Raw genomic sequence first — 25,203 nt, forward strand, 5'->3', positions numbered from 1 at the left:
ATAACAACAACAACAACAACAATGTGTAATTTGTTTTAATGCTGTAATAATTTAATTCTGTTTTAATGTACCATTCTTGCATGCTTTTAATTGTAGTGTTTTCTTTAAAATAACGTAAGCCGCCCTGAATCCCAGTTTTGGGGAAAGTGAGTGATGATGATGATGATACAATGACTTAGGGGGACCTATGGGGACTCACCTTGCCGGTCCACCGTGTGCTGCGGGTGGCCATGATAGAGCGTCTGTTGGCTCTGCCGGATGGCAGCCGTAAGAGGGAGGTCGGCTTGCATAACCCATTCTTGGTTGCCGTTGAGCACCGTTTCGCCGGGCATGGCTAGCGAGTGCCGCTTGGGGACGTCCTTGGTCAGGGTCGCTAAGGACTGCTTCGCCTAGATGGACAACATGGAAAAATGCAAGAGAGGGTGATGTGTCCCACTCTGGTGCCTAATATTATAGGGACCCCAAAGGCAGAGGTATTGGGGAAGGCTCACCATGGCTAGCTCGGCTTCCAGCTCCTTCATCCGGTTGTCCTTCAGGTCCAGCTGGGAACGGAGGGCACTGGCGTGGTCCGTGGCCTCTTTGGCTTGCCGGCGCAGCTCCCACTTTTCTCGCTCCAGGAGGTCTTTCTCTTTCGCAAGCGCTTTGACGACATCTTCGCTCTCCTGTTGGTTGGCCAAAAAAGGGTCAGGGGGCAACAGAAAAGCAGGGGACAAGATCCAAAATCTGCACTTATAGTATGTCTAATATCCCTACACATATTATCACCACTGAATAATATGTTGCTTGTTTGAATGCATCCACACTATGCTCCCACAGCACTTTAATACCACCTTTATTGTCACAAATTGCCCACAAGATTGTCCATTGGGATCTTATGGTTTGTAGAGCATTTTTGCACTAGTTATAACGCATTGATATCCCTATAACTGTCATGGCTCAATCTGATTGCATTTTGGAAAGGATGTGAGAACCAAGACAGTCAAAATGGTTGTTGTTATGTGCCTTCAGTTTAGATCTGACTTATGGAGACTCTCGTTCAGATTTTTTAAGTCTGTTTCTGATCAGGGTCACCATTGCCTTCCTCTGAGTCTGAGAGAGTGTGACTTGCCAAGGGCATGGAAACAGTGGTTTTCCATGGCTGAGTTGGGATTCAAACCCTGGTCATAGTCCAATCCGTAAAGCACTCTGTATCTTACAGGGTTTTATTCAGAGGATGCCTGCCTTCAGCTGAGGCCGAGAATGTGTGACTTGACCAAAGTCAAATAGGAGTTTATAGTTTTTTGTGGGTTTTTCGGGCTATGTGGCCATGTTCCTTAAGAGCTTATTCCTGACCATTCACCAGCATCTGTGGCTGGCATCTTCAGAGATCTTATAGAACATGGCCACATAGTGGAAAAACCCACAAAAAACTATGGATGCTGGCCATGAAAGCCTTCGACTTCACAAATAGTAGTTTGTTTCCAAGGCTGCACAGGGATTCAAATCCTGGAGTGCATCTACACTATAGAAATAATACAGTTTGACATGAAGTGCTGTAGCTCCATCCTATGCAGTCCTGGGATTTGTAGTTTTACAAGGTCTTTAGACTCCTCTGTCAAAGAACGCTGGTGCCTCATAAAATGACAAATCCCAGGATTCTGTAGGATGGAGCCATGGCAGCTAAAATGGTATCAAACAAGTTAGATGCCTCTCCGGTCTTCTATAGTCCTGGCCCACCACACTCGCTCTCTTTAGATATAAGTTGGGATATAAATATAGTAATAAAGCAATCCAACTGCCAATCCTGGCCTCTGTCCTTACTTTTCTGTGTTGTTCGTAGTTCCGGATGAAGTCCCGCAGTTGCTCTTCCCGGCTTTCCAGAGTGGCATAGAGCTGCTGCATTTGGCTCACCAAGTCCGTCTTCTCCCCCTTCAAACGTTTCCGGTCGGCTTTCATGGCTGGAAGGAAGAAAAGGACAGAGTTGGGTGAAAACTATTCAACTGCTGGAGAGACAGAAGGAAATCAGACTAACCCCCAAATTATCAATTTTTCAATTGCATTTTTGCAAAGAAGATCCCACTTGGCACATTTCCGGAGCCTATTGCATCCTATCCCACAACTGTATAAATAGGTTTCATAACCTGAGGCTTTGATACCAACCTGTGTGTTGTATATGAAGACCATGTTGTGTGTCCCTACACTTTGCCAAGTGAGGTTGGTGGGCACACATAACAGGGCTTTCTTTGTAACAGCGCCAGTGCATTATTTTGCATTATTTCTTTCTAATAGTGGTGATGCATTATTTTGCATTATTCTGCTGCTACACTGTAGAAATAAAGCAGTTTGACACTGCTTTAATGTTCAGCTCTCAATGCTATCAAATCCTGGGATTAGTAGTTTGACTTCACAAGGTGTGTATGCATTTCTGGCCAAGACTCAGCATTGGGAAATGCTGCTTCTGTGAAGCCACGGATATCAAAGTGGTATGAAGTAGGTACAACTGGCGAATGCACCTACACCAGTGATTCCCAAACTCTGGTCCTCCAGGTGTTGTGGACTTCAACTCCCAGAAGCCCCAGCCAGAGTGGCCAATGGTCACGCATTCTGGGACCTGAAGTCCAAAACATCTGGAGGACCAAAGTCTGGGAACCACTGATCTCCATTGCAGTGTGACTCCTCTTTGACTGACATGGCTCCGTCCTAAAGAACCCTGGGATTTGCAGCTTTGTGAGGCACCAGCCCCCTGTTTTGCAAAACAACGCATCCCAGGATTGCACCATGGTGCCGAAAAGTGGTGTCCAACTGCGTTATTTCCAAAGTGGAGATGCACTCAACCAGAGCTGAGCAGAAGCGAGAGACGCGGAGTAGAAAGGAGAAGAAGAAAAAATAAAGGAAGGGGGGGGGGAAAGGAACTATCTGAGCTCTAGCTGTTAAAATATGGGCATGGTTTATAAAGATGATCCACCCCCTGCAGGTTTTCTCCATCCTTCGCCAGCTCTCTGCACCTCCGCATCCACTTATTTTCTAAAACCAGCGTGTTGCAACCCAGTCTCCTCTTCCTTCCAATAATTGCATGCCTTCCAGAAATCCCACGGCACACGGCAGCTTAAGAGGAGCGCTCCCCTCGAGTCGAACTTGGCATTTTGACCTGGCGCGGAGGATGCAGGGCATTTGGTCCGAGATTTGCTGGAGATCTCAAATGCATGAAGCAAGGGCAAGCCAGAAGGGTGGAGGCATGAGTGGGTGTCTGTCTGTGTGCAGAGCTCTTTTTGGCAGAGGTGCAGAAGAGAAGCAACAAATTAAAGTGTGTAACCTCCTGACATTTTGCAGACGAAAACCAGAATGTGTGTGGGATCCTGCCCACTCTTGTCCTCACTGCTTTATTGAGTACAAACTACTTTTACTCTTGGCCCAATTACTAGCAATGCAGTTAACTTCAGACTTCACCTGAGCTTTTAGAAATGCATTGTGGGCACCCAAAGAAAAGGGGCAACTGAAGATACTAAGGGAATGGAAACACAGCTAGTAGAAAAGTCCTAGGCAAGAACCATTTTCAGTGACTCAATCTCTGCAATGCTGGAAATGTTGGTGGGAAATTTCATTGGGGAAGCAGATTTCTTATTTGCCCTGATTTTGCCCTCGAAAGCATATGATGCCATCTTCACCAACTCCTGGTTGGTTCTCATTGGGATTAATGTTGTCTTTCTCTTGGTTGCCAGCAGAGGAAGCCCTTCACTTTGTATTTCCTTGCCTTCCAAATCAACCAGTTCCTTCCTTGCTTTCCAAGGCAGAGTTACTTGCTTCTTCCAATTCCTTTCCGTGCCAGGTGTGCCATTGCTATGCTATGCATGCGCCCGTTTTTCATTTTCCATGTTCGTTTTTGGAAAAATCCCATCTTAAGCCAAGGTGCTTTCCCTACAGAGAGCAAACTGCCGGCAAACGAAATGTTCCTGGGAGATCTCAGATCGAAAGGCAAATCACGTAAAGTCTCCACCTGACACTATATTATTGATGAGCTCCATGGAATAAACAGCACATTTCCTAAAGCGGCTTTGAGAGCTATTTATCCCAAGGGATTATGATATGGATGGACTTACTGTTTGCTTGCTACCGCAACTGTGTGGTAGGATGCATCCACACTGCAGATTTAAAGCTATTTGAGACTACTTTAACTGCCACGACTCTGTCTTATTGAACCTGTCCTTTGGTGAGGCATCAGAGTTCTCCAACAAGCCAAACTGAATTCCTCCCCCAAACGACAAATCCCAGGATTCAATTGGATAGAGCCATGGCAGCTAAAGTGGTCTCAAACTGCTTTAATTCTGCAGTGTGGATGCACCCGTAGGGACACCCTGCACCATCAAGAGATGTATGCGTAAAGCACAGACGTTTACCAGCAAATGCCAACAATCCCCTTCAAGTGGCTGGAAGATGCAACCTGGCAAAGCGCTGCTGCTTTGCTAAAGACGCAGTAGATTTACAAAAGACAAGCTTTCGTCAGTGAGGGATACTCCTAGAACTGTGAAGTCAAAGGCTTTCATGGCTGGCATCCATACTTTGTGGGATTTTCGGGGCTATGTGTCCATGTTCTACAAGAGTTTATACCTGACGTTTCGCCAGCATCTGTGGCCGGCACCTTCAGAGGACGCTGGCATGGAAGAGAGTGGTGTGTGTGTGTGTGTGTGTATTATACACACACACAGTGATTTCCATATTAATCTGTGTATTGTTCTGTTGTTGAATGGCAAGGCCTCAGGGTGCAATGATATTACATAGACAGACATGGAAATCATTCCTCCCAACCCAGGGTCCCACGGTGTGTGTGTGTGTATGTGTGTGTATATATATATATATATATATATATATATATATATATATACACAGTGGTGCCTCGGGTTACGAAAGTAATTCGTTCCGCGGCCGCTTTCGTAACCCGAAAAGCCTTCGTAAGCGAAATGCCATAGGCGCTAATGGGGAAAAGCCGCGATTCCGTGTAAAATAGCGCCGAAAAGCACCAAAAGTTTTTTCGTAACCCGAAAAAACATTCGTAACCCGGAACAATTATTTCTTACGGGATTTTTTCGTATCCCGAAAATTTCGTAACCTGGGTATTTCGTATCCCGAGGTACCACTGTACCTCACTCATTTCCATGCCAGCATTCTCTGAAGATGCCAGCCACAGATGCTGGCGAAACATCAGGGATAAACTCTTCTAGAACATGGCCACACAGCCCAAAAAACCCACAGCAAACTACTCCTATTTTAGCTGACCTGAAACGGTGGAGCTTCCCGTAGTTTTGGTCCTTCCTTGTTTGGTTTAGCTATGGAGGCTTGTCTTCCTAGAGCATTGCATTTCAAAATGCTCTTGAGTATAAGAGCTGTTCAGGAGGGGAATGGACTGCCCACCACAGTTCTGGGCACCACAATTCAAAAGGGACATTGAGAAACTGGAGCCATGTGTCCAAAGGAGGGTGACCAAAATAGTGAAGGGTCTGAAAACCATGAAGCCCTATGAGGAGAGACTTAGGGATCTGGGGATGTTTAGCCTGGAGAAGAGAAGGCTAAGAGGTGACATGAGAGCCCTGTTTAAATACTTGAAGGGATGTCATGTTGAGGAGGGAGCAAGCTTGTTTTCTGCTGCTCCAGAGACTAGGACACAATGGAGCAATGGATGCAAGCTCCAGGAAAAGAGATTCCAGCTCAGCATTAGAAGGAACTTCCTGAGAGTAAGGGCTGTTTGACAGTGGAACACACTCCTTCCTCGGAGATTGTGGTGGAGTCTCCTTCCTTGGAGGTCTTTAAGCAGAGATTGGATGTCCATCTGTCAGAGATGCTTTGATTGAGATTTCCTGCATGGCAGAAGGGGGTTGTACTGAATGGCCCTTGGGGGTCTCTTCCAACTCTATGATTCTAAGGATGGGAGACTCTCCTTCGGTGGTGGTTCTTGAAACAAAGGTTGGATGGACATCTGTCAGGAGTGCTGGCGTTGTGTATTCCTGCATGGCAGAATGGGGTCCCTTGTGGTCCCTTCCAATTCTAAGATTATACTTCTGAAAATGGTGGGCTCTTCTCTAAACACAGGCTGAATGGCCATCATTCAGGGATGCTTTGACTATGCATTCCCGCCTGGCGGAGGGTTGGGCTGCATGGCCTTTGGGGGATCCCTTCCACCTCTTAAGTTTCCATGCCTTTATGATCGCCAACCTCTGTTGCTCTTCCTGACACATTTCTTGCTCAGGAGCACCCTCCATTTTTGCAACCAGAAATCCCTGCTTCTGCAAAGCTGACAAAGTCAAGTCGCATCTATTTATTTTATTCCCCTCGCATCATCTTGCATCATTCAGTTTCTCTTCCTTTCTCCTGTTTTAAAAAATGATTTCTTTGAGAGCGGAAATGCAGACCCGCCGGCAATGTTTGCTTGCAAAAACAGTCGAGAATATATCTATATCTATATATCATCCCATCTCCATGACAACAGGCAATCTGGACCAACTTTCCCAGGCGTCGCTTCTCTTTTCTTCTCCCAGACTTTGATGGGGGGGGCGAGGTCGCAAATGCGTTCCCACCCCGAAACCTTCGCGATTTCTGCGGCAAAATGGAGACGCGGGAGTCACTGTCCGAGGTGAGCCCCCGCTGTGATGCTCTGGTCCGTCTCTTTGGCCGGGGCTTGTTAAATGCACAAAACTGGCTTCGCTGCCGAATCCGGCACCATTTAATTAGGTCCCTTGTCAGTTTCCATAAAGCAAAATATCTGGTGTGTGCAGAGATCCACCGCGTTTCAAGTGAGACGACTTAGCTAGGATGTGAATTTTTTCCCTCCTCCATCTCTCTGGATGTAGGAAACTAAAGAAGGTGCTTAAAGAGTATATGAGAATTTCCAGCGGTGCCAAGAAAACCCATCGACACGACGGTCCCACCGTTGCCAAGCTTTGTTTGCATCTGCGATGGAGACTGAAAGGATCAATGCTCTTCATGCTGTGTGCCAGGAACCCAAAACAACAAAGGTCTGGATCTTTAGCACCCCGCAACAAGCCCCAATGCTCTGTTTTCCTCTGTGGACCCTCTCAAAATGGCGACAGCACACGCAGCATCCCTTCTTGGTCGCCATTTTGAGAAGGGCCTGCAGAGGAGAAGTGAGGTTTCAGTGCTTGGTGGAACCAAATGGACGTTCTCTCACTGTGTTTTTCACACGTTGGGGAGCTTTCTGTGTGGTTTTTTGCAGAAAATTGTCCAAAAATGGGGGGGGGGTTTTTGCCAAAAATGGTTTTTTTGGCATGGGGGACTGTTGGGGTATTTTCAGAGGCCCCCCCCCCCATGCAAGGTTTAGATGCAGCATCCAGAAGACAGGTTGCATTATGCCCAACTGGTATTAGACCTACTGAAATGAGATTCAACACATGAGCACAGCCCACTGATCCAAGAGTCTATACTGCTTTGATATTCCCAGTATAATATAATATAGACTAGTGTGGCATAGTGTTTGAGCATGGCCTGAGACCAGGATTCAAGTCTCATCACAGCATGAAACCGCGATCCTGGGCAAGTCACACTCTCTCAGCCTCAGAGAAGGAACCTTCCGCTGAAGAGATTTGCCAGGAAAACCTTGTGAGAGGGTCGTCATAGAGTCAGAAATGGCTTGAAAGCACACAACAACAACACAACAACAACAACATAATATTGGTTTCGGCTCAAATTTCAACCCCAAGTGTGAAGTATTATGTTTGTTGTTGTGGCTTTCAAGCCGTTTTTTCCTGACTTATGATGACCTCTCACAAGGTTTTCTTGGCAAGTCTCTTCACTGGAATATAGAGCTAGTGTGGCATAGTGGTTTGAGCGTGGGCCTGAGAACCAGGGTTTGAAATCCTGGCTCAGCCATTAAACCCACGGATTCTGGGCAAGTCACACTCTTTCAGCCTCAGAGAAGACCTTCCGGTGAAGATGGCCATCCCAACAGTATATAACTCTTGCTTGCAAGAAGTGGCAACATTTGACTCTATCCCACTACATCTATGTTGGTTTAAAATAGTGACAAACACACAAAATAAGTGTGTGTGTGTGTGTGTGTGTGGTATTTATTTTGCAACCACCAGCAATGTCTTGTGTGTGTTAGCAGCTGCCCCGGAGAAAGAATGGGGGAATTGGAGCCACGGTTCCACAGAAACCATGCGGCTCTGGAATCCGTGCCTCTGCCGAAATCGGGTCTATTTCGATCCGACCTCTTGAAGAGGGAATGCAACAGAGAGAATATCAGAAAGGAAGAGAGGAAAGGACAAGTGGGAAGGAAGGAGGAAGGAAGGAGGAAGAAGGAGGGAAGGAAGAGGAGTGGACATAATGGGTGGTGCAAGCAACCAGGAGCTTCATTCCCCATCTTGCTTAAAAAGGAATAAAAGCGCAAAAGCACATCAGTATTTAATTTTTCAAGTGATTTGCATCGCCAAAGAGTCTCCGATGGTTTGGTACGGAACGAAGGCCTTGGATGGCTTGGGCCAAAGCGGGCACATAGTGTCCACATTAAGGCACATTGAGGAACCCACAATTTTCTTTGGGTCTAACAATTGCTGAATTGTCCTTCAATGCCCATTTGCAATGGGGTCCAAAACAACAAACACCATCACCACCGCCACCATCACACAACCATGCCCTTTCATGTAGAGAAACAAATAAGTTCAGAAACGCCAAGCTTTTTTGCAAAATGTTTGGAAACTCGCGATGTTTCCCCACAACAGCGTTGTTTGGATTAAACAGCTAGCAAAGCCTAGTTGAACTTTGCATCCTTTCAGATGTCGAGTGGGTTACATTCCTATTCCTCATGAACCCAATTCCCCTTTTCTCCCTCCTTTTTTCTCCCTCGGCTTTCACTGCATCCGTTCTCAATACCTTGGATCTCTGCAACCGGCTTAGCAATGAACACACCACAACACATCCCAGCATTCGGCAACAGTACTCTATAACCCATGGCGAGCAAGAAATACAAAGCTATGCCCAACAAATCTAACCACGGCATCCAAGCTGAAGGACTCAACTTCTGACATGTCCACTTTCCAAAGGCGTTGCTCTGTGCCTCCATTTGTCACAAAGGCATTCTTTAGCAATTCGAGGGAAGAAACTGCAACCTGCAATCGGTCAGCAGCCTACCTGCCTTTTGCTGGCGATTAAATTGGAGCATTCGCTGTTAAACCCTGATGGAAATATATCCAGTATCAAGAAGGACAAGTGCCGGAAAGAATAATACTCCTTATTATTAAATGTCAAGGCAGCTGCTGCTGCTATTATTATTATTATTATTATTATTATTATTATTATTATTATTATTAGTCACCATAGCATGGAGGTTTCTTCAGAGGTAGAGAAGGACAAGGTAATAGTAAGGTGAGAACTCTGCACTTGGCAAGAGTACCATTAAGAAGGATTAAAATGGCATCAGAAATGTCAAAGCCCCAAACTACAATCACCGTTTAAACATCAGCCGGCTAATGGCTTGTAAGATGTCACTGTTATTAGGCATGTCCAAACGTCCAACTGATTGCAGGAAAGCAAAGGTAGAAATGGACTCATCGGAGAGAATTCATCCATGCGGAAGAAGGCTTCGGTCTTTATTCCGGTGCTAACAAAAAAAGTCCAAGATGGTCAAAAAAGCAGAGATGGCACAAGAGGGCATATTGTTCCACCCATGTGTCATGTCTGGGCAATCCTTGCTGTGCCCAGAAAATGCCATCAGAAGAGGTTGATATAGTGCTGTTGCCCCCCCCCCCCCCACGTTAAAAAAACATGTATGCTCGAGCCCCATTGAAAATAATGGGGCTTGTGCATGGCGCGGCGGCACGGTGGCACACATACTCCATGAGTGCACACCCCATTAGTCTTAATGGGACATGCCACCCCTTGCGCCCCCACTGGCTCCCTTGCAGCTTTCAGCATATGCTGAAAGCCGCGTATGGTGCGTTCACGTATGACACAGGCGCACTGTATTTTTTATCCATGGATTCAAGCATCCAACTAGTATAATTCCAACGAGTAAACCTTGATTTTCTATTTTATATAAGGGACACCATCTTTGCTTTGCCATTGTATTTAATGGGACTTGAGCCTCTGTGGAGTTTGGTCTCCCCGGGGGATCCTGGAACCAAACCCAGCGGATAACAAGGACCTGCTGTAGTTAAAACACAATCATTACATAAAAATACACATATTAAGCTGCTTCTCTATGCAATAGTTATATTACAATATGTAGGACAACAATTAAATATAAAATTCATGATTAAAAACTGCCTGCCAGAAGAGATAGATGTACTATGTAGCACCACAATGACATTGCTACATAGTGAATTCTGGTGTGAACCCCACAAAAACCACACTTCTCAATAAGCAGCCGCTGGGATCAATAGGGATCCACTCCAATGCCGATCGAGAAGCAATTGCCTCATATTCCTCATCCTTTCTGTGAGCATCTCCGCTGCAGAAAAAGGACCTCTCTCCTCCTCCCAAGATCTTAAAACCTAGGCAGGCTCCAGATTGTGTGTGTTTTTGAATGTCGAGTTGCCTGTCGACCCTGACTTTCATAGGATCTCCTTTGGCAAGGAATCCTCAGAGATGGTTTTGCAAGTTGCTTCCTCCGAAACAGAGCCTACAGCCGTGATTCCCAAAATCTGGCCCTCCAGGTGCTTTGGATTTGACTTCTTAGAATCCTAGATCAATAGCCAAGATGGCCGAGGCTTTTCGCTGGCCTACAGCATCGGGGATTTGTTAGTGGTTTCTCATCCAAGTACTAACCTCAGCTGACCCTGTTTAGTGTGCAAGATCGGAGAGGATCTGGTGCCTTGAGGGTATTTAGTTGTGTGTGCATGTGAATATATGTATGTGCCTCCAAGTCACCTATCAACGTATGGTGATCCCATGGATTTTTTAGGGTTTTCTTAAGCAAGGAATACTCAGAGGTGGTTTTGCAAGTTGCTTCCACTGAAATAAAGCCTGGAGCGCCTGTTTCATTGGGGGCCTCTCATTCAAGTACTAACCAGGGATGATCCTGCTTAGCTTCCAAGATCAGATAGGATAGGGTATTTTGGTCTTAAACACGCCAACTACCTTCCTTTGTAAATGGGCATGGAGACCAGGATTCGATTCCCGGCTCAGCCACAAAACCCCACTCTTGGGCAAGTCATACTCTCTCAGCCTCAGGGATGGCAAAAGAAAAACCCCTCTGAAGAAATCTCAGGTTGCAATAAGTTGGAAATGACTTGAAGGTGCACAACACACACATGTGGGAAAAACACATATGCATGAACCCAAAGACTGGATTTAGCTGTGAAAATAGCTACTCATATGCATCCTTTGTCAGAATTAAGTCCCTTTGGGCTTGAGACCGTCCTTGGCAAACCTGGATCCGTAATTCTCCGACATCATTTTTAAAAAGCTCTATGCACAACGCAAAATAGGCCAGGGATAATTTGGGGGAAAGGGATGACTAAATAAAATAGGGGACTATCTTTAGGGAAAGAAAACAGCCGAAACATTTAATTTTCCTGTTGCCCTGCCCTTCGGGGTTAATTCACATTCAAATGAGGACTGTCAGCTCCCGTCCTATAATGGGGTTTTGTTCCAGCGTTGTTTTCAGCTACCTGGAGGTAATCCTTGCGAGAAAAAGAACGTTGCGTCGCGTCGCAATGATGCACGGCCGGTCTCCGTAATTTAAACACCTGATTTTAAATTAGCTAATTTAATACCGAAGCCCAACTTGGTGGGTCTGGGGAGGGGAAGAAAGGGAGGACAGCGGAGTACTGGTGACGGAGATGAAAAATGAAAAGAGGAATCCAGGAAGGCGGGGAAAAGGCGTTTGCGTTGTTTCTGTGCTTGTGACAAATGCGCCTGATTAGCGAGGCATGGTGGCGATGCTTTGCAGAGTGTTCTATACAAAGGCCTTACATTACTTCTTCCCTATGTAAACAACCATTTTTCCATCTACTCAGCTCCGGAAGAGGAGTCTAATACATGACTGAGAATTGCATGGCCCTCTCAAGGTTGTTGGACTGCAAATCCCAGCAGCCTCACCAAGGGTGGAAAATGCAGGGAGTTGCAATCCAAGAACATCCAGAGGGATGCATGGTTTATGCACATTGCAGATAGAATGCAGTTCGGCATTGCTTTAACTGCCATGGCTCCAACACATGGAGTCCTAGACAGAGGAGTTTATCACACTGGGACTAATTTTGGCATTAAAGAGAGATTAAAGCACATTGAAAGCATCCCGCAAATAAAGTCAAAGTGGCAAGTAATTGCACGAAGGATTACCACACGCAATTGTGCAAATAAAGCGATATCGGAAATGCATTGTCGCTGAAACCCCGAAAGTAAAAAGGTGTGCATTAATGCTTCTTTGTGGCCACTTTAAGGCGGGTATTGTGCGACATTGTGTGAAACTGTTTCACGTAATGACGTGATTTCTTCAGGACATTCATGGGATAAACTCCCAATCTCCTTCGTGTGATAAACTCCAGAGAAGATGAAATATTTCACGAAACGACAAATCCCAGAATCCCATAGCATCGAGACAGAGAAGGCGAAATAACTCACGAAACTACGAACCCCAGGATTACACAACAACACTTATCCTATCATATCTTAACTAATTTTCTATCATTTCATAAAAAACTTTCAACATTTAAGTAAGTCATGCTTTTCCGATATGTTCTTTCCAGTCCCTCCTACCCGCGATATTCATAGAATCCGGTCGGTCGGTCGGTCGGTCGGTCTGTCTGTCTGTCTGTCTGTCTGTCTGTCTGCCTACCTACCTACCTACCTAACCAGGGCAACTCTAATGGGCCAACAACTGGATTTTTGCAGAAAAAAATGAACTTTTCCCCAGCTTTGTGGAGGAAAGCTCCCAGTTTGGTATGAGAGAGTGCGAACACCACCACATTGTCTCTCTGAGCATGCACTGAGCGCACGCACGACCTAGGAACAGTCTTGTGATGCATCGCATTTGCCTGGGCATCGCAACTCATTGGCGGCAATGTTTGGTGCCTTCATGCGGAAACGCTTCCACCCAAGAGCGCCGCTGAGAACAAATTCCTTATGCATATTTATTAATCGAGGCTCAGATTTGTCGGGAAGGAGTCAAAAGAGCTGTTTGTGCAAGAGAAGGGAGAGGGAGGGTGGGCTTGCGCACCCTAAACAAATTTGCAACGGTGCCCTTTAAATTATCCACTTCACAGGACGGTTAAACAGCCTGCCACCGATACCTGCTTAGCAATTTAGAGCTTGCTTGGCAAAGACTGCATAAGGTGTATATGTGTGTGTGTGTGCGCGCAATCTCTTAACTTTAGCCAGGATGTTTACAACGGAGGCTACAAATCTTGCATTATAGTGGGCCCTTGGTATCCACTAGGGTTTGGTTCCAGGATCCGCCGTGGATACCAAAATCCGTGGATGCTCGAGTCCCGCTATAGACAATGGCCTAGCAAAACAGTGAGCCATATACAAAATGGCAACGCCAAGGCTTACTTTTTTGGACTGTGCATATCTTTGGGACATTTTCAAGCTGTGGATCCTGGTATACAAAGTCCATGCCTACGGTGAGCTGACCGCATTTGCGCACTCCGTGGCAATTCTGTTCCTGCAGCGATGGTCCAGAACACGCTGTTGAAATCACCCAGTTTGAGACCCAAATTCTGGCCTTCCATGTGTTTTGATTTCAACTCCCAGAATCCCAGATCGTCGGCCAAGATGACCGAGGCTTCTGGGAGCCGATGTCCAAAACACCTAGAAGACCAGAGTTTAGGCATCACTGGACTAAATAACCCTTGGAGTTCCCTTCCAGCTCTATGATCCTTTGAGGCCTTCATTGCCCACTGAGGTCCTTGGTTGAACTCAGGGATGTAGCAATATAGAGGAAGACGTTCAGTTATTCCTTCCAAATGTGGCCCACTATTGCCACCATGTTGTCCATCAGGGCCGGTGAGGTGGATGGCATCAGGATGCCCCTACCGTCTAATAGTCCATCCCTTTCTGTCCATTTGTAGCTGCGCTTCTGCTGAAGTTACAATCTCAGAGCAGGAGATGTGACCCCCAACTATGCTTCCAACATGAAGAGAAACTTAGATGCACCCCTGAGTATATTTAACTTAAATTCAAGCCCCTGACTTTGCATTCTCCCATTAAGCCTGGAACCTTAGAAAAGCAGACCTTTCCCTATCCTCTCCCTTTTCCTCCCTAAGAAGGAAAAAAAAAAAAAAAAGAAAGAAAAGAAACCCTTCTCTTGAATACCAAAAACCTCTGAGCAAAAGCTCATTTGTATGCAGATTCCTCCAGGCTTGTAGCAACAGAAGCCTGGCAATGAATGCCATTCAGGAGCTGGTAACCCATAGAAATGCAGCCTCTTTTTTCCTAATTAGCAAGACCATAAAGAACTGGGACACTCCTGCAATGCCAACTAGAACATGTTTGTATAAAATACTTGGCCTAGGGATCAATGGCATCAATGGGGTTGGCATCACCCGGTGCCATACATCACAGTGTCACCCCACCATTGATCTCCTCCCATAGCATACCAGTCAGCAGTGGTTCCCAAACTCTAGTCCGCCACATGTTTTGGACTTCATCTCCCAGAATTCCTGACAGTTCACCAAGCTGGTTGGGGCTGCTGGGAGCTGAAGTCTGTAACACATGGAGGACCAAACTTTGGGAATCACTGCCATACAGAATCCTTAAGAATGGTATTTTTGCACTCATGCTACTCGTAATTCATAATTCCTGTACATAACTGAATGTAACAATAATAGTTGTGACATAATCAACACAATTAAAAATTATACTTTTAAATCAACAGTGAAGAATTGGAAGGACTGGGACCCCAATTTTGGGGAGCACCAAGAGGCACAAAAAGAGAGTCAGGTCCACATGGTGCCCATCAGTGATTCTCAAACTCTGATCTTCCAGGCGTTTCGGACTACAGCTCCCAGAATCCCAGACCATTGGCCAAGATGACTGATGCTTCTGGGTACAGAAGTCCAAAACACCTGGAGAACTTGAGTGTGGGCATCACTGGGCGACACCTTCCCACTCATTGGGTCTGTGTCCCATTATTCACACTGAAGAAAGATTTGACAGGTAGGTGTTGAATGCCATTTTGTTGGGTGCCATTTTGTTCCTTTGGGCAGCCAAAGGGAGGTAAATAGTCCTGCTGGGAGGACAAATCTCACAATATATATTTTTGGGGGTATCTGTCAAGAGTGTTTTGATGGTGTATTCCTGCATGGCAGAAGGGGATCGGTAATATCCAGACAACTGCGATAACTGTTGTTGCCGTTGCCTTAGACAACCCATTCACCACAGTTTGTTCAATAGCAAGGAAGAGAAGTCCAGTTGATAATCAACTCAACAAATTTTCGGCAGAGCACAAGATTAATAGCAAAACAAAAATGCATTAACTAATCCAAGAGAAAAGAAGAAAAGCATAATAAAATGATCAGCAGCCACTTTAACAGAAGGCAGAACAACTCCAACCAGGCTCACAGACGGGCTTTTCCCAAAACAAACCAACCGACTTTTCAGAATTGCTGCTGTGCTTTCTAAAAAACCCGCATTTTTAAATGGCTCTCCTTTCATTCGACAGGAATCTCGCATTATAGTTTGCTTTGTCGTGTTTCGATACCGCAACCTTCTGTACGTTTTTACCGCGGCTTTATTTTCCCCTCTCTCTTTTAATTTCATCGGGAGCAAGGAGGGATGCAAATCAAATCAACGAATAAAAGAAATCAGCTTCACATCTTCTCTCAAACTGTCTAAGATCGGGTGAATTCCAAACATGGGACTGCAACACAGATATTTCTATATGGCTAAGGCCCGGTACAGACCGGCCAAATGTGGCGTGGCATCGTCGTCACTAATGTTAGGGAGAGGCACCGTGCACATGCTCCCTAACCCTAGTACATACTGGTGGCGTCAAAATGGCGGCGCCCTGTCTACATGGGCGTCGCCATTACGATGTGACTGACGCATAGCGTCCGCACGTCGCATCACACTTATGACATCATGAGTGTGCTATTTGCGCACTTGGGCGTCACAAGCACGACACAAAAAGAACCCGCTTTTTGCGGGTTCTTTTTCCGCTGGCGGGAAGCCTCATGGTTTGGCGGCTGTGGTGGAACTCCAGGCGCCAGCAGACCGCCCTTTTTGGGCAGTCTGTATCCCGCCCAAGATGCAGGCTATCTACAGGCCACGTCTCCCAATACTTGTGTGTGCTGTATGCCTTCAAGTCATTTCCAACTTATGGTGACCCTAAGGCAAATATATTACTGGGATTTCTCAGCAAGATTTGCTCAGAGGAGGCTTGCCAGGGCCTTCCCCTGAGGCTGAGAGAGTGTGACTTGCCAAAGGTCACCCAGTAAGTTTCATGGCCAAGCTGGGCATCAAATTCTGGCTTAGGATGCATACGTTGGATACAACTTGAAGGCATGCAAGAACAACAGGAAGCAGAGGTTGGATGGCCATCTTTGGGGAGTGTTTCAGTTGCATATTCCTTCATGGGAATGGGCTGGATTAGAGGGATCCTAGGTTCCCTTCCAACTCTATAATCCTATGAATAAACCAACATGTAGCTAAATAGGTAAAACTACTTGGTAGATTATAGTCACCGATGCATAACATAGTCCATGGAGTATAGACCCTAAAGAAGATATCTCATCTCCTCTAACTTAGATCTGCTAGACCTCAAAACTTCCATCAGATATTTTGGATTTCAATTCCCAGGTGCCCCAGCTGGCATGGCTGATGGTCAGGAATCCTGGGAATTGAAGTTCAATACATCTGGAGCACCAAAGTTTGCAAACCACTACCCTCTAGACCAGTGATGGCGAACCTATGGCATGCGTGCCAGAGGTGGCACCCAGAGAGCCTTCTCTGTGGGCACATGTGCTGTCGCCGCACATGTGCCATCAGCACAGAGTTTGCCAGAGTTTGTTATTAGAAAGCCAGGACATGGCACTTTGCAATAAATAAGTGGGTTTTGGGTTGCAGTTTGGGCACTCGGCCTCGAAAAGATTCACCATCACTGCCTAAGACCATCGAAGAACAAGACTTTGGCTTAAATCCTGCTGTTTGTCTCAACTAGAGTAGAGTATGAACCAATGGCATTTGTCTGACGTCGGCCCACCATCCAACCATGGATGGAATGAGCCTATTTTTGCTGAAATTTGCCAACAGACTGTGATTCTATTATTCTAAAAACAGACAATTTCCCTCCAATTTGTACTATTTCCTCCTGTTATAAGATGCCCGCCCCCGCATCGCAACTCCGCCATCCCAGCAAGAATCAGGAGAGTGAGCAGGGAAGCTTATCATATTATTTGCATTACAGTAAATGAGCCATCAAAAACCCCTCGCCAGAAATGTGTTTTTATGTATCGCAGAGGCTCTGGCGATTAATCCCTGTTTTGCATTCAGGCTGCCGTACATGTAATCGCCTCTTCAGCAGATCGCTGCAGTTTAAGGAGCTCAAGGAAAAAGTAACATTTCAGCATATATATATATATAATCATCTACATCCAAGGCAGCAAAGTACAGGAGTCTTCAAGAAAAGCCATTATCAGAAGCCCTTGATGTTGACCAATGCTGAACCTAAACGTTTGAACAGGGAAATCCCACATCGGTTTTCTACCATAAACCTCTGCTCATAAGGTTATGTGTTCATTGGGCCATGCAACCCATGCGTTGAAGTGCAATTGCCCACAGCCCAGGGAAGTAACCCAATGTGCAATTCAGTATTCATGAACATCCATGTGCAATGCTCACCAACACATGATGTACATCCATGTGCCTCAAGCACCTATGTGCCATGCACACCGGCATGCACAATGGCGCTGATGGGACAACTCTGCTTTTGCAACTTTGCAACACAGTTGTTAAAAAGATTATATATAAAACTACCTTTAGGCTGCGTGCATTAGGTGCATATGGACCATAAATGAATTTCAGATTTGGACTTGGGCCTCCTCTTCAAGATATCTGATGTTGCATAGGCAAATATTCCATAACCTGAAAAAATCCCCAACCCCAAACACTTCTGGTTCCAAGCATTTGCGATAAAAGAGATTCAATCTGTACCTCCATGTTGATTCGCCATTCAATAACCTCAAGTGAGGACTATCCCAGAGGATTCAAGCCGGGGTCTTTGGGAGAAATCAATGCCGTTTGCTTTGCAAAGTGGTGCTTTCTGTGCAGAAGACAAATCCAGGCTCTAGATCGGACTGAAACCTGGAACGGACTCACCATTCCACTGCCATGGGAACCACCAGCCGCCAATGGCTTCTTCTTTTTGGAACGTCCCTGCATGCCCAGTGAGGATGACCAGTGGCCACTTGGGCTCTTCTGGCAACTGCTGTCTCCCCAGAAGGAGCTTTTCCAAGTTTCCCCGCAGAGATCTGGTGTCACATCTGGTGCCACAACCTTGGAAGCTGTCCCCATAGCCGCAGATGGCAATCTGTTTTCCCTTCCCGTCTTGCTTTCTGCCCGCTTGTTAAACACGCTTTGCGTTTGCAGCAGACGAGTCAAAATTCTTTTGACGGCATCTATGAGCAATCTCTGGGAAACGGTACCAGGCCGAGCAAAGCCTACATGTGGTTCACTGGGGGTTTTGAGTCTATATTTAGAGTCCGCGCAGTGACAGCATGTACTGCTGTGAGTCCCTTTCTTGCGCAGGTAATTCAGATCGATGGGGACAATCCGGACTGTCACTTTGGGGCAGCTACAAAGCATCACATCCCTGCTGAAGTTTTAGCTCTGCAGCAGAGACAATCCTGTCCTTTCTGGAGCGTTGGAAGAGTTGCTTTTACGGTTCCCAGCATCCTCAGCAACTATGTGAGTCAGGGGATTCTGGGATTTATAGCCCAACATACCTAGAGAGGTATTACCTTTAGGAATCTCTAAGTCCTCCAGTGCAACTCTATGGTCAACTGTCACCCAAGGACCTTCATTTCACTGTTTCCATGGTAAGTCCAGGAAAGTATTCTGTGGATGTGAGGGTTGTATTGCATGTTAAGTGTTGCACAGACTATTTGCACTTACCTTGGAGGGCTTCTTTGGCTCTCGCTAGTTCCTGCTCCTTCTGGGCCAACTGGACCTTGAGCTCGGTGGCTGAGAGGATCTCCGTCGACTTGCCGCCGTGTGTCTCCTCCAGGTCTTTTGTGAGCATCTCCTTCATCTGTCGGAGCAAGTGGACCTCCTCCTGGAGCTGGGAGACTTCTTCTCGGAGGAGCACTGAGGAGAGAGAGGAAACACATGAGAGAATGAATGGCTAGCCCTTGGCAACCCAGGAACCAAGGGGCCAGTCGAGTCTAAGGAATGCCCTCCATCAGCAAGAGGACAGCTTGGAAGTCCTCAAAATTTCCTCAGATTGGAAAGGAAGATCTAAACGGAATGGCGTTTAACTTACCAGGAAAACTAAACACCTCCATTGTTTATTGTGGTGTGCCTTCAAGTCGTTTTGGACTTATGGTAACCCATTGGTTTTTGGGGAGACTGAGAGTGTGTGACTTGCCCAACGTCACCCAATAAGTTTCCATGGCAGGGCAAAGAATCAAATCCCCATCTCCAGAGTCGTGGTCCAAAGCTCAAGTTGGCCACATTGGCCGGGGAGCTGAAGACCCAAAGCTTGGAAACCACTGTCTTAGCTGATTCTCAAGGGATCTATAGGTCTTCTGACACGACTCTATGGTCAACCTCTGGCAGATGTTGAACACAGAGTTGCACTGGAGTTGTGCCAGAAAGGTGTTCTCTAGTGGTTTTTTATTTGCTGTTTTCCCACTTTCATGGGGGTCCTGTGCCCCCAAGCCCAGCAAACGTGGAGGGCCCACTATGTTTAACAAGGCATGGGAATGTGGACGTGCCTTTCAACACATGAGAAACTAATACCAATTGGGTCCAGCCTTGTTTTCAAAGGAAGACAAAGCAAAGCCTACATTGACACTCCTTCTGACCCACAACCCACTGGGCAAGCTCCAGCAACCGATCCAAGCCGCAAGTTTGAGCCAAGATTTGTTCAGGAAACAATTCTCTCGATTGTCAGCTGAGATACTGAGTTCTTTTTATATCATGCAGAACGACAATCATCGCAAAGTAACACAAAACACCCCAACACTTATGGGCCAGGGTTGTTGGGAAATGGGCAGGTTCCTTTTATTTCCACATTGGCCTCATGCTACCAAGCAAGGCCAAGGTTTGGTGCTCCACCAAACTACAGTTCCCAGAATATCATAGCACTGAGCCATGGCAGATAAAGTGGTGTCAAACTGAATTATTTCTACAATGTGGATGAAGTCTTGGAAAATATCTTAATCTAAAACCAGTCAGATGGTCTTCCAGATGTTTTCAGCTACTGTGCCCCCAAATCCAGAACTGGATACCTGGGGCTTTGGGGAACTCAAACAAAACAGATGTTGCAAAACAACATCTGAAAGTCATGGCACTTTTGAAACATAATTTAGTTATTATCATTACTATTATTGTCGTTTATGTATACAGTGTCATCTGTGTACATGGCACTTTATGACGGAAGAACACATTCAGAACTACTTCAATAATGTAAAATACTGAAATACAAGACTAGAAGACAAGACTCAAGTTTTTGGTTTGTTGTTGTTGACCCAGACTAAAATACAATAGTAAAAATGCAATGGTAAAATACAATAATGCAAAATGCATTGCAAAAAAATAATGCAACGTTGCAAAAATACAACGGCAAAAAAAGCCACCCCTACACACGAACATGAAATACAGAATAAAATGGATCATCAATTGTAGTAAAACTATAAAGCACTGAACTGAGGGTCCAAAAGTTTTAGGAAACAATACAAGTTTCCAAACTGGATTACAAAAACGGCGAGAGGAGGAGCCGTCAGCAAGTTTACGGAGAGGCGATTCCAAGAATCGGGGGCAGCGAGAGAACGTTTCACATCTGCTCCCTAGAAAATGAGTCTTTTACTTGCGATATGGCATTCCTTGTGATAACGCATTCCTCGCGATACGGCATTTCCACGCGCTCATGACATCCTGCGCCACGTCCAAGATCTGGCATAACATACAACTGGCTCAGGAATGTGGCATCGCTGATCGCGCCCGTCACGATCCCGCCATTTCAAATCCCCGTGTGCCCGGCCCTTGTACTAAGTCCATGGGATTTATAGCCCGATTAAACTGGCCTGAAGCGCCAGCCCAAAATCTCCTGCTGCCGCTTAACAACTCGGCACTCAACCTCTTGGGACCCTGGAAAGTTAATAACCAAAAGTGAGACGGAAATGAAAACTTTAATCCTTCTCTCCCCCTTCAATGCCTTCCAGGAGCATCGAACGAAAGCAGATCTTTTAATCTCGCCACCATCTAATTACGGCGAGGAGGGAAAACACTCCAAGCTAAGCTATGATGAACAGGTACGTTGCAAGGAAAGAAAAACAGTCCTCCCTCCTCTTAAGCCCCTTCCCTCCAAGGCAAAGCACTGAAAATGTACCTAGTATTTTTTAATGCCAATCGCCAGAGGATGAAACGTCTCCGGGGAAGAGATTGTGGCTCAAGGAGAAACAAAGACGGGTGCCCATGAAGTTGGGAACCATTGACTCCGGTGGAAGGGACCTCCAAGGGTCACCTAGTCTCACCCCTGCCACTAAACCACTAAGCCGACATTCATCCAGATTTGATTTAAAATCATCCCATAAATAGAGGACCTGGGCAAGCTTAGAAATGGGGAATAGATTGCAGAGAGATAGGGGAAAGATGTCTTAGAGATAGGGTAAAATTTTCAGGGAGATAGGGGAAAGATGGCCTAAATATAGGGATAAGATTGCAGAGAGATTAAGGGGAAATGGCTTAGAAATGGGGAAAAGAACGCAGAGAGATAGGGAAAAGATTGCGGAGCAATAGGGAAAAGGTTGCAGATAGAGGAAAGATGGGACTAGAAATAAGGGTAAATTGCAAAGAGATAGAGGGAAGATTGCAGGGCGATAGGAAAAAGATTGCAGGGAGATTGCAGGAAGATGGCTTAGAAAAGGGGAAAAGATTGCAGGCAGATAGGGAAGAGACTGCAAGGAGATAGGGACAAGATGGCAGAACAATAGGGGAAAGCCGGCCTAGAAATGGGAAGAGTTTTGCAGAGAGCCAGAGGAAAGTTTGCAGGGAGATAGGGGAAAGCTGGCCTAGAGACAGGCATCTCTGCTCTGCTAAGGACTCGCTTTGCCTGAAGCTGCATCTTTCAGATGGGATTCTTTGTGGCTCAGGGTAAGCCACAAGCTATGCGCCGGTTACCCAAGCGCTTTCAACAGGCGGACGTCATTGTTTCACGATATGTTGGAGTTCCCAATCCAGCAAACATTCTAACATAAGTTGCTGTGACACTCACTCTTTTTAGCACCACACACTACAAATCCCAGGATGGAAACCCACTGGGTGACCTTAGGGGAGTTGCATGTTCTCAGAAACCCTGTGATAGCTTCGCCATAGGGCTGCAATATGTCAGAAACTGCAATAAGTCGGCACACACCAAAATTAGTTATTACTGATTAATATATGTTTGCTATTTACGAAAGAGTTAGGGTCAAAGTTTTAGCGTACTGACTCCACATCCCGGATCCAAACCAACAGCCTCAAATGCATGTTGCACGATGGGCAAACACAGTCCCATGCTTCACTTTGGGGACCACAACACTGCGGTTCTAGTTTCATCCATGCACAAGCAATGAATCTCTGCATTATGTGCTCCTCTCTGCTCCCAGCTGCGCCAAACCGCACTCACTTCCCTCCCTTTGCACATTCTTCAAATGCTTCGCTTATGAAGCCTGGTGCACATTTTGCAAATGGCCTCCCCCCACAACACCCTGCAATAAAAGGGAACGTTGGCGCTTTGGGACAGAGGGAACTTGGGTAATGGAGAGCCTTGAACGAAATCCAAAAAAACTGTTGCAGGGCTTTTGCCAACAAATGACACCATTCAGCCGTGCCAAAAAACCCCAGAAATGGCTCAGTCTGGGGAATGCTAAAATGCTCGGATGCAGAGATCAGCACCCCCAAATGCAATGTTCACGTCCCCCCACTTTTCTTTCTGGCTCTGTTTTTATACATCTTTCCATATACATATATATATATTCTGTCGGTCTTTTTGTTCAGAGGGAAGCTCACCAACAGCAAACGCCCTCCAGCCCCCGTGTTCGAATCCAAACACGTTGGAACTGAAGCTCTCATCTGGAAGCTGATCCCTGGGCAAGTGCCAAGTCACAGAGGGAAGAAGAGGAGGAGGAGGAGGAGGAGGAGGAGGAGGAGGAGGCAAAGCGGTTTGCAATTTTCCCACGCTTGGGCTATACAAGAATTCCCAAGCAAAGGACGTCACTTGCAAAACTGCCCACCCAGAGCAAGGAAGCATGCGCCGGAGGGGGCATGCGTGCGCAAAGCGGGCCTGCTTGTGCATGTGTGCGTGTGGGGCAAAACTATGCAGCCCAAACATCCAAGCGTTTTCACAACTGCGTCTCCGTGTATCTTGCACCTTGAAGTCATTTCTGACTTATGGCAACCCTAAGGTGAACATTATTTGTTGGCTGCTGCCGCCTGGCTCTGTACCACATTTACCCATTTTGCCCCCACGTTTTGGGGACCCTAAATGGAAAGGGCATCGTAAACTGTATTATTATTATTATTGTTATGATTATGATTATTATTATGTTTACTTATATCCCGCCTTCCTCCCAGGGACTCAAGAGGCGGCTTACAAATCTAAAACAGTCCCAAGTTAAAACACTAGCAATGTGCAAAATACAAGTTTAAAACAACAATTAAACAATTCGAACAATTAAAAACATTGCATTATTAAAATTTAAAGTTTAAAACTCTTTAAAACAAAGCTGTTTATGGGAGCAAACCCATCATGGAATGATAGAAACGTAGAGGAAAGACAGCTGGGAAGGGAGCAAATGGACTTCGCAGTAGTTTCCGACTTATGGTGACCCTATAGCAAACCTATCACAGGGCTTTCTCGGCCATTTCTTCAGAAGGGGTTTGCCATGGCCTTCCTCTGAGGCTGAGAGAGTGTGACTTGCTCAGGGCCACCCAATGGATGCCATGGATGAGCTGGGAATCGAACCCTGGTCTCCAAAGTCACTATGCCACACTGATCCTATAACCCATCCTGGGGTTTTTGTGGCCAGATTTCTTCAGAGGAGTTTTGCCAATGGCTTCCTCTGGGGCTGAGAGAGTGTAACTTGCTCAAGATCACCCAAAGGGTGACCCCAGTGTTGACCACTGGTCCCCGTGCCCTAATATACATTATATTATTAGGCCACGCTGGATCTCCCCAAATCCTTCTCCTGCCCCAAATGCCCATCCTAGTCTCCTTCACCGACAAAGTCTTGCCCCTAATTGCCAACCTTTGCAGGTGGTTTTGCCACCTGCATCACTACCCCAGTTGTTATTTTCCTCCTTCCAAGCATTGCAAAAAATGACCTGGAGCTGTTTTCTGACAATTAACCTTTTAGTCGAGGCTGAGCTCATGAGCCGGAAAGACAAGTCACGGGTTCCAGAGTCGGTTGGGCTTCCTTGTTTTGTCGTTGTGCTCCTGTTTCGCCAACCCAGAGGGCATGTTCTGCCCAACTTGCCACCTGTTTCTTACACTAAACCCAAAGCCAGGAAATCGGTAGCGCTCTGGGCTCCATCTCTCCCAGACAGCATAGTGACAACTGGAAAAGGACTAAATGTTTTGGACTACTGAGAGGTGACATGATGGCCATCTTTAAATATCTGAAAGGATGTCATGTAAATGATGGAAGCGGACTAGAATGAGAACCAATGGGTTCAAATGACAAGAAAAGAGACCCTCACCTATGCATTAGGAAGGACTAGGAAGCATCAGTGAACTCGGATGCCATGATTCAATGAGTGGTAAGTTGACATCCATCCATCCATCCATTACAGTTCAGACAATATTAGTCGACTATCTATCTATCTATCTATCTATCTATCTATCTATCTATCTCAGCCAGTCAATGTATCCAGTCAACTCTGATTCCTATGTGATCAACTGACATCTGTCTGTCTGTCTGTCTGTCTGTCTGTCTCTCTCTCTCTTATTATCTATCTATTACAGTTCAGTCAATGTTAGTCAACATCAAGTCAACTCTAATTTCAATGAGTCATAAACTGACATCTATCTATCTATCTATCTATCTATCTATCTATCTATCTATCTATCTATCTATCTAT

General features: G+C 46.0%; 1 protein-coding gene across 2 annotated transcripts in view; it reads right to left on the reverse strand.

The window, feature by feature from the left end:
- KAZN (kazrin, periplakin interacting protein) overlaps window positions 1-25,203 on the reverse strand; it is a 172,858-nt gene that overhangs the window by 4,307 nt on the left and 143,348 nt on the right. For both annotated transcript variants that reach the window (XM_042479508.1, XM_042479509.1), the window contains 4 exons: window positions 19,036-19,227; window positions 1,801-1,937; window positions 492-662; window positions 200-389 (listed from right to left, as the gene is read on the reverse strand). In XM_042479508.1, coding sequence (XP_042335442.1) covers window positions 200-389; window positions 492-662; window positions 1,801-1,937; window positions 19,036-19,227 — 690 coding nt within the window. The remainder of the gene's footprint in view (window positions 1-199; window positions 390-491; window positions 663-1,800; window positions 1,938-19,035; window positions 19,228-25,203) is intronic.

This window comes from Sceloporus undulatus, chromosome 7 (genome assembly GCF_019175285.1).
Source record: "Sceloporus undulatus isolate JIND9_A2432 ecotype Alabama chromosome 7, SceUnd_v1.1, whole genome shotgun sequence".
Lineage (NCBI taxonomy): Eukaryota > Metazoa > Chordata > Lepidosauria > Squamata > Phrynosomatidae > Sceloporus > Sceloporus undulatus.